General features: G+C 35.7%; 2 protein-coding genes across 2 annotated transcripts; one reads left to right on the top strand and one right to left on the bottom strand.

Moving 5' to 3' along the window:
* Positions 1-355: 355 nt before the first annotated feature.
* On the bottom strand, positions 356-7000 carry suv39h1b (SUV39H1 histone lysine methyltransferase b). The gene is made up of 6 exons (XM_039678552.2): positions 6628-7000; positions 5184-5365; positions 3752-4405; positions 3354-3500; positions 3054-3183; positions 356-1554 (listed from the first exon to the last, which is right to left on the bottom strand). Exons 1-6 carry the CDS (start codon positions 6644-6646, stop codon positions 1421-1423), a joined length of 1266 nt encoding a protein of 421 aa, XP_039534486.2. The 5' UTR covers positions 6647-7000; the 3' UTR covers positions 356-1420.
* Positions 7001-7037: 37 nt separating this feature from the next.
* tmem9 (transmembrane protein 9) lies at positions 7038-10675 on the top strand. Its single transcript, XM_039678574.2, has 6 exons — positions 7038-7194; positions 7537-7637; positions 7767-7858; positions 7975-8083; positions 9162-9293; positions 9669-10675. Exons 2-6 carry the CDS (start codon positions 7542-7544, stop codon positions 9798-9800), a joined length of 561 nt encoding a protein of 186 aa, XP_039534508.1. The 5' UTR covers positions 7038-7194; positions 7537-7541; the 3' UTR covers positions 9801-10675.
* The last annotated feature ends 12 nt before the right edge of the window (positions 10676-10687 follow it).

Here is a 10687-nt window from a genome sequence, read left to right as displayed (position 1 = left end):
TTCATTCAAAAACTTTAGCCTTTGGGATCTCACTAAATTAATGTGCAAAAAAAGGTTGTGAACACATTCTGTTCTCAATAACATGTTCACATGTATTTTGTCAATGTCAATGAAGAAATAAAAGTCTATATAACTGATGAAACTGAACAATTTATTTCAGAGCTTTTTTTTGTGAGCGGTCCTTTAATGTTAAAATCAAGCTTGCTGTACTTTTCAGTAAAATTATCCAAATTGGAATAAATCCAAATTTGGTAGTAAAGTTATATTCACAGAGCTGTAGAACTCATATGATTTAATAAGCAAGGACACAAAGTTTGTTGCACATGCACGAGTGAGTGATAAATGTGAGGTCTGACAAAGTAACTCGATTCTTTTTAATACAAAACATAAAAATAACAAGTTGTAGTCTTAATATATATACATATGCACAGATTTGGTTGTGGATAGTTATAAAATTGTGAATTTAATAAGGAAATGTTCCCGAGCATAAACTAATCCAGAATGTATGAATCGTCAATCTACAGCCACATTCCAGATCTGAAAAACCACCTGAGCATTTTTCCCCAAAAAATATTGCAAGCACAAGTAGACAAGAAACAACTGCCACACTTGGTTCATGTGACATTTTGGAAAAACAACCCTGAATAGTCATCAGACAGATCGGTGAAATAACCAAGCACTCACACTCATTTATGCATCCATGAAGTCCATCTCTCAAATACATTCAATGAAAGACCAGTTTGACAGTATGAATATATTTTGTCAAGTGTTAGACCATATTTACATAAAACAGAATAAAATTTAGTATGCGTGAAAGGCAACATCTCATGTAGGTTCACCTCCCTCTGTCTAACAAATTTCTCTTCTGTGCATTAATAGTACAATTTTGCCACCTGGTGGTAAATTAAAGTCATTCAAAAAAAAAAAAAAAAGGACAGTGAAAATGTTGTTATATTTCACACTGGTCTAAATATATGTGCTAAAAACAGGCCAAAAAGTTCTACTACAAAAGTTTGATTGAAAAAGTAAAAAGAACCCCTCCTAAATCAAACATATGACCATTTTAAACATTTAAAATTTTCAAATCATTTGTGTAAGAAATCCATGGTGTCAAAGACTTTGATATGATTTAAAATATGCTTTTAAAACAATTACTGAAAAGCCCCTTTTTTACTTTACACATCTTCTCTAACGGAAAAATCGAAAGATTAATGGCACATTTTATACAATATTTAAAGCAGACAACAATTCTGAGGGAAAATGTATCTCGGGGAAATTAAAAAAAAATTAAATATATACTTAAAATTCAATGAAGTATTACAAAACACCTGCCAAAACGGTTTCTAAACTGCAGATGCTTTCAAACATATTCACTTGAACACATGATCTTCTTTCAGTCCCTCTCCAGCATGAACATCCTCTAAAAGAGGTACTTTCGACATGTCGCCACCCCACATTTGCACTCCATGCGCATACGTTTCTTTGGGGATCCTGGGAGTCCCGTCAGACTGAAATTAGAATCCATCTTCGTGCTCTCTGCATCTACTGGATCAACTATGGGGAAAATGAGAAAGAAAAATTAGATTTAACTTCAAATCATTCAATAATTTGGTATGATTCTTTTAATGTTTTTGAAAGAAGTCTCTTTTTCTCACCAAGGCAGCATTTATTTGATCAAAAATATAGCCATATTGTGAAATATTTTTCCAACTTAAAATAACTTTTGTATTCAAATATATTTTAAAATTAAGGGTGTAACGAAAATTCACGCACAGGGCTCTGAATATCTAATAAACATTTAATTTCACAAACCTTGCTGATTTAATTGAATCCAGCTGTGATATGAATTGTGCATTTGTAGCCCGCATAAACATGTTACTGCGAGTCCGTGCAAAGTGAGTGAATGTGAACAGAAGATCAGCTTCACAGGAGACGCGATCGAAAAACTTGATTTTAATTCTGAATGAAGCATATTTTTTCTTTTAAAATATGCTGTGCTATAGCAAAGTTGCCCACTGTGTCATATTCATATCGTTTTCACTGTGTGCTGCATGTCAAATTAGCATTACCCAGTCTTTATTTGAAAAAATATGATTACAAGTGCACACGAAATTACCAGATTACTGTGTGCTCTGTTACAGTGTTTACTTCCTTTTTATTCACATATTCATATATTTTTAAACAATTACTTTATTTGTGAAAAATACTGTAATATGATTGCAGATTCAAGAAGTTGCACTCTAAAGTATTAGCATGTTTATTTTAAGGATTTGTTAGTAATTTATTTCTAATATATTAAATATTGATTAAAATAAATATAAAGTATATACACATATATATATCTATATAGACTTTATATCGGCCACCCTGCTCTCTAAGATCGGCATCGGCAATCAAAAAAACAGTATTTGTCGACCACTAGCAGGCATTATTCAGTGTCCTTCAGAAATCATTCTAATATAGTGATTTGGTTCTCAAGTAGTCAGGCATGTGATAGTGCGAGTGAAAAAAAAGCAGGAATTTTTTTTTTTTAAAAGACCCAACGTAAAGCACTTTTTACTTTTTAAAGGGATCCTATGCAGTTTATTTTAGCTTAACTGAACAGCTTCGGAGTTATTGCAATTCATTTTGTTTGTTTGTTAAATCTGAAATGTGTTTTTGAAATCAAGTGAACAACTTCCAAACAGCCCCGATTTTATTTTTATTACTGATCTGCATGATTCATGTGGGTCATGATTTTAGGCTGAAATAACTGGAATTCCAGATTAATCTGGAAGAATTACATCCCTGAGTAATAGATGAATATGAATATAAAGTTCAAAATAACCACATCTATCTGTAATATAACTCTTACATAATGAGATACTTTAAAATTATAAATGTCACTGTCACTTTTGATCAATTGAATGCATCATTGTTGAATAAAAGTAATCATTTTGACTGACCCCAAACTTTTGAACAGTAGTGTATGTATCAAGCCCAAATGAATGACCCCAAATCACTTGTCAAGTTGCAGACTACTTTTTTCTACACAGTGACAGTCCCATACATACTCTTCATTTTGTAGTCAAAGGTGAGCTCCTCTCCTGCCTTTATCCCACGTGTGGCAAAGAACGCTATCCGTGGCAGCCGCTCATCCAGGTTATCAATAAACACATTATATACCTGAAGGTTTGGGTCACACTGAGGACACAAACGAAAAAAAAAAAAAATTTAATTTACTGCCTTTAAATGACAAGCTACAGTTTAAGTGATGTCAAGTAAAATGTGTCGTGATTATTGCTGACATTTTAGGGAAATATACGATTTAATTCATGTCTATTTCAAGTAGATGCAAGCTCAAGTGCACTCACGCTGTGATTGACAAAGTGGGAGATGTTTCCATAGTAAGCAGCATCCACAGTGTATTCGTCGTCCACATAATCCAGGTCAAAAAGGTAGGTGGCGCCTTCTTTATCGTATATTTGACCTCTGCGTTCTGCTTCTTCTGTCGTAATGATCTAAAGAAAAACAGAAAAAAAAAAAAAAAAGATTTTACCAATCATGAAGCCAGACTTATTAACAGCCAATCAGCCATCACAAGGAAATTGAAAACATTGTTGGCTTGAAAATATCACTGATCTACTAAAGCAAAACATGTTCCCATGATTACATGGCAATGATCAACTGAAAGTGAACAAAATGAACCACTTGTCTAAACCAAAAATATCTGATCCAGTAACTATATGACTTAAGCCTCCGTGCTTCTTACCTCCCCAACGTACTCCATGACGAAAGTGTTCTTGCGAATGCGCTCCATGGTCCGCACACCCCAACCCCTGCCATTGTCTGTTCTAAAAATGCAGAGGGAATACCGAATGCCCTTCTGCACCACTCTGTTGAGGCAGTCGAGCCCACAGCGGCACCGCTTGTTGCATTCGTAAATGGGCAACCCGGGCCGAATGCGGACCTGGCCTAACTCATTGTAAGCAAACTTGTGCTGTGATGCTCCGGCACAGCAGCCCTCCACGGGGTTACCCAGGCAGTCTGTGCATTCGCAGCCCACAGACACCTCATTCAGCATGATCCCATCCCCAACTTTATAGTCATTTATGTAGGTGAAGTTCTTAGGCGGGCCCTCCAGGTCGACCATGTTCCGGACATAGATGTGGCCCTTGTGGGCGCCCAAGCTGTTGAGGTGTACCTCCCACTTTTTAAGGGTCTGCCGGAGTTTCGCTCGCTGGATGAGCAGTGACACGGTAGCAGGGTCAAGACGACGAGGGGCAGAACGCTTCTTCTGTCTCTGCATCTCCACATTCAGGTCCTCCCAGAACTGGTTGAGCAGATCCACGCACTTCAGGTTCTTGCGAGGTTCCCATGTGTTGCTGGATTCAGGGAACCCCTTCCATTTCACCAAATATAACTCCTGTGAAGGGGGTAACAGGTATTGTAGTGAACTTAAATGCATTTAGATCTGGATACATGTTTTCTTTGATAAAACTCATTTTACCCTTCATGTAGTAGAATTTACTTTCACTATATATATATATATATATCAAAACTGAAACTAGACAACACGTTCGGGACAGACTGGGAGAGAGGAGCTGTAATTATGTAAAAATACTATGTTTTTTGAACAATCAAGCATGAAAACATATTCTAATTACTCTAGTACACCCCAAAAACAAAATCAAGACAGGCATAAGTGATCCTAAACAGTTGGAAGAAAATCGGATGTGTATTAGTTTATTGGGTCAATGGTTGAGCCTGGTCTAAAAGGTGTACCGTTAGTGCTCGCTCTTGTGTTCCAGCGCGCAAGAGCATGAGTGCTCTTGTAAAAATTGGTTGCAATCTGAAACATCACCGATAGAGGCCACTAAAAAATACATATAGCTAGCACCTTTAAGCATCCATTTATATTTAATTCATACAGTGAAGACAGTGCAGTGTTTTTACATTTTATTATGCAATTTCTGGAGTATCTCTTACAACGTTTAATTTGAATCTTTGTTCTATTAGGCTATATCTGTCCTATTGTTTGTAATTTGCTTCTTTGTTCTTGTTTTAAAATAACACAAATAACTAGGCTATATTGAGATATATATTGTTATATCATGCAATAAAATTTCTCATATCGTGAAAATAATATTCTGATCACCCACCGCTAATGGGAGACCACTTACAAGCCAGAGGTTTATGCTCACCTGTACGGTTTGTGTCTTTCCATCGGTGATAACTTTCTTTTTGTAGTCGCAAAGGTATTCTACCTCAAAGTCGCACAGGTTGTTCTTGTTGATGCCTAGGTCACCGCATACCACCCCTTGCTCTCGACAGATCACTTCCAGCTGGTCTGTGTTGGAAATGCATGCTACCATACACACTTCACCTACAAGAACAATTAGATGTTAATTGCAGGGAAAACGCCTGATGAAATTTGTCAAACAAAACATTTTTCAAAACATGAAAATATATGAAAATAATTCTAAAAATAAATTCAGAAAATAGCTGAAGTCCACATCCCTTTAAACTAGGAGTCTGCCGAGAATTGGCTTTATGCACAGCTGCACTACTTCCTGAACTTAAGCCAGCTCCTTGTTTTCTGTCTGCCATTATTGGGCAAACTTGATTAATTCAGGTGTGTCTGATTATTTTCAGGAAGTAGTGCAGCTGTGCATAAAGCCAGCAAAAATTTTACCAAATGAATTTTGAGTGTAATATATACATACGCACAGTACTGTTCAAAACAAATATTGGGTTAAAAAAAAGATGTTGCTAAACTTGAATTGCAAATATTGTCAGTAAAATATTTTAACATTCTTCAGTACAATTTACAAGCAAAAGCCAATTTAATTGATTCGACTATTTCACATAATTTCCCAGACACATTTAAACAGGTCCTTAGAAATTAAAATATATAAGGAAGGGGGCTCTCTGACAAGGGAATCATCATCATCATAGACCCCTATCCCATGATTCTTTTCACTAAAAAGCTTGAAAGACTGCAGTAAACCACACATCGCCACAGAACAGCATGAAAGTTCATTTATTAAAACATTTATTAAAATACTGTACAGATAACTGGATCATTTTGCCAGTTTGAGATAAAAAAAAAAATCCTTACTGGAAATCAAACATGCGTCATCCCTAAACAATGGGCCATTTAAACTGGCTAAGACTAAACGTAATATGTAAGAACAGACATGAGATGTAAACCTAAATAATGGGTAAACAACGACAGAGGCGTACATGTTGAGAGGAAATGTGCTTTTTTTCATGCGTCCAGTGTTCAAACATACGGAGTAAGTTAACTAGCTAAAGACTGAAAATTATGCTTGCTAACTACTGAATGTACACACTTTTGCATCAATTGTGACGTTGTACAACTTTACAAAGCCAATGCAAGAAAGATAGATGAGTAAAGGCATTCTCAATGAGCTTGTTGAATGTGTTGCGTGAGCGCGCGGTGGCCATAACATCGACCATCGATGTGAGTTTGTATCAACAACTTGCAGCAAAGATTCTTCCAAAACGGAGTCTTGTTTTAGGGGTTTCTTTGAAAAGACATAATTTAACGAACCACGCGTGTAATAGAGATGACATATATTGAGTAAACCGTTGTTTCTGAACGATTAAACTATACATTCTTACCTTTCAAATTTTCCGCCATCTTCCGACCGCCGCCAAAATTATAAGATTAAAAGGCTGCTCGATGATTGGATACGGCACAGTCTGAGTGACAGGTTGGGAAACCAATAGAGACAGAGTAAACTCTTTATGTGAAGTTTGAACATAGTGACATTCTCTGGTTGGGTTTATGTATAATCAAAAGATTAGCTTTCCATTTGCAGATTTATTACCTTTCTGGTTGTTACAAAATCTGAAGTCTGCGTTTCTTATTGTGTACAGTGCAGTCAATAAGTAGTTATTAATATGCTCATTATCTCTATTTTATAATATAAATTGGAGGTATTACAATTCATAAAGACATCACGAGTTTGTTTTTCTATGGAACAAATAAATAAAGTTATTTAATTTCAGTTCGTAATAAAACTGCGAAGTCTTTTAATTTGCCTTTCACCGGTCACAAAGGCGGGACCATAGACATCATATAGGGGGCGGGACATCTAGCATCACGTGACATACAGAAACAATCCTCAACTTCCGGAAAAAGTCAACATATGTTTTGATGGGCATGCCATTGATGTAATATTAAAGGTGCGTATATGTATTTATTTTTACGTTTGCAGTTGCGCATGTAACATTTAGCGTAAACATTTGATTTGAAAGATCTAATAGTATTTTCTCTTTAAATACGCAATAGAGATGGGAAAAGGCCTAAACTGTGATTGTGTCCTCGGGTGTCTATCAGCTTTATAACTTACAAATGCTGCATAAGCCACTCAATATACAAACTGATTAGGACTATTGTTTAGATCCAACATGAATAAGAATTTCAACCGATAACTAGTCTTTTTTTTTTTTTTTAATTGTCCCAGTTCAATTTAAGCTATTGCATTCAGTAAAATAATAAATAAAGTAAATTATGTTTATGTGCAGGCGTCATGTCATCCAGCATTGCTCAAAATCTTCGAGCACCAGCACTCGTTCTGCTGTTTCTTGTTCTCATAGATGTGAAATCAATCGCACATGCAGATAAGGTACAATTGTATATTAATTAATATTATAATTAATTATACCCTGACACATCATCAAGCTCTTCATATTTTCCCACTGACCGGTATGTCAAATATTACCTAAACATGTGACGTAATATGTTCCTTACACAGAGTTTTGAAGATGTGCGTTGCAAGTGCATCTGTCCACCTTACAGAAACATCAGTGGACATATCTACAAAAGAAACGTGACCCAGAAAGACTGGTGAGAATCTGCATAGACCTGTGTTGTCTGTAAAGGAAATTATATATTGATGGAAAAAACTGTTTTATAAGATTTTTTTTTTCTCTGAGTTTTTTTTTTAATGTATTGGTTTGTAGTAACTGTCTGCATGTGGTGGAGCCCATGCCAGTGCCTGGCCATGATGTGGAGGCCTACTGTCTGCTCTGTGAGTGCAAGTATGAAGAACGAAGCAGCAACACCATCAAGGTATCGAGCGACTTCCAACAATCAATAAATTCTACTTAAAATTAAAGATATGTTTATTATAAGCAGCATTCTTGCCTTTTGAGGATGGGACAACCTCACTGCAAAAAACAAAAACAAAAAAAATGCTTTTATTACTTATTATTTTAGTCTTGTTTCCAGTCCAAATATCAAAAAATTCTTAAATCAAGAAGCATTTACTAGATAAGTAAGATATTATGTCCAGTTTTCCGGGGGAATTAATCAAAATGAAGTGAGCTGATGCTTAAAAAAGCAAAATGATCTGTCAATGGAGTAAGAAAAATAATATTAATTCAAACAGAAACAAGCTCATTTTTCTGACCCCATAAGCTGATTTCACGCATGGTGGGAAGAAAACCGGAAGTGTCGCTTTAAATCATAGGAGAGTCGCGAATGCGATGGTGTATTGTTGTGTTTAATGTAGACATTTGTTATTCTAAAAATGTACATACATTTCTTTCATAGTTTAGAATATACAGTGAAAATTATAAATTTCTAAATACATTTTTTAAATATATATTCAGAACATAAAAAAGAAGCAGGAACGAACAATATACATATCCTATATTGGATATTAACATCTAATAGTTTAAATCGCGACAGCAGCTTCAGGTTGGTAGTCCAAGACATAGTGGTCTATCTGTACTTCTGGGATTCTTCCCACCGGAGCTTCGCTTTCGATTTTAAAATGGCAGCTGCATGAAATCAGCTTATTGGCAGATATGATATTTTTGCTTGTTTCAATTTTTATTTATTTCCCTAGAAATCAAGACTTAATATCTTATGCCATTTTACTACTTTAGCAAATGCATCTTGATTTAAGAAATGTTTGATATTTGGACTGGAAACAAAAATACTATGAACATAATTTTTCTGCAGTGCTGTCACTCACATGACATCACAGCAATAGCTAACCACAACAATCCAATCAATTCCCGAAGGACAAAATCAAGTCAAATATTCTTGTTCGAGATGCCGTTTCAGTAGGATATACTTCACAAAAGAAAAGAAAGAAAATACTGTACTCTTGTCTACTTTGATATTTTTGTATATTTCCTAGGTGACCATTATCATCTACTTGTCAGTGGTTGGGGCTCTTCTTCTCTACATGCTGTTCCTGCTTCTAGTTGATCCTCTGATCCGCAAACATGATCAGTACACCATTCCACTGCACAACGAGGAGGATTCTGAGGTATGTCCTCATCTGAAATATGTCCTCAAACTGAAATATTTGTGAGCAAAACAAATCTTTAGGTATAACATTGGGAAATATTTTCTCTAAATTGCACAACATTGCTTAGAAACAAGTCGGTCACACACACTGTCACAAAAATGAAGACACATTTCTGTTGAACGTGTATGTACATAACAAACAGATTTTCCGATTTGGTCCCTCACTCACTGACTTAATAACTAACAAAAATAGTAATTGTATTACTATTTAACAAGTAAATGTTATTAATTATAAAACAGTATTTTAACTAAATAAAATATGTGTGCCATACTTCATATTTTTGTTGACAATTTGTTAGATTTAGATATTAATTGTGCACATTGTTCCCGACAGGACGTGAGGCCGCATGTGGATGGCCGTGGGAACACGGTGCTGGAGAGGGTAGAGGGAGCTCAGCAGCGCTGGAAGAAACAGGTCCAGGAGCAGCGAAAGACTGTGTTTGATCGCCACAAGCTGCTCAGCTAAGTCCTCAGACTCCAGCTGGAGAAAAGGACAAAATGGGCACCACTGACTGAGACAACATTTTCATGTTTGTCTTACAATTTCAGCTTTTATGGCAATGTATTTTCAATTGGTCTGATGCTTGTGTATTTTTATTATTATTTTAATTGCACGAAGGCTGACTTGATTGTATTCCGCTTTCAAACTGCTGCTGTGAAAAGATTTAGTAGCTTGCTGTTAACATAAATGATGGGAATCAGTCAGCCCCAGTTTGTCTTACTCCAGCGGTCACCTTTACATTTCTCACGTAATAACTTGAATATATCAGTGCTGCCACTACTTTGCTTTGAAATTGCATTGCAAAGGATGAGATTGCAATAAAAACAATGTAATCTGGGAGCATTGATATGGAACTGTATGCAATCTAATGTAGATGCACGTATGAATGGGTAGAATGTCATTGCACTGCTGTAGTTTCACCTTGAGGTACCAAGAAAATGTATTGAATGATTTTCATTATTGGTGGAATTTTTGCCATTTGATAATACCATTAATTATGGCTTATATGTCTCTAGAATATCTCTTTAAAAAAATGGCACATTGTACCTTATTTCAAGATGTAGGCCTATATACTCTTCGTAAGACTGAAGACAATAAGGGTTTGAGTGGTTGTTATGGTTGAGTGGTATCCTCATAAGCTTCCTCTTGAATAGTCTGATTTACAGACGTCCAATAATATTGATTTCGCACCCTAAAAATGTGCTTGACTATCGTATTTGTTGCTACAAGAATTTCATTCCAGTGTGTATCCAAAATACTTGTTGCTGTTTTACAGCTGAAACATTCTTGCTTATGTGAAAATGCACTGAAATATTAAATATTGTCAGAATATTGTCAGCTTTCTTTGTACA

Source organism: Pimephales promelas, chromosome 14 (assembly GCF_988280905.1).
Source record: "Pimephales promelas chromosome 14, fPimPro1.hap1.1, whole genome shotgun sequence".
NCBI lineage: Eukaryota > Metazoa > Chordata > Actinopteri > Cypriniformes > Leuciscidae > Pimephales > Pimephales promelas.
Note: the sequence above shows the minus strand (reverse complement) of the source record. Positions and strands in the feature narration are given on the sequence as shown.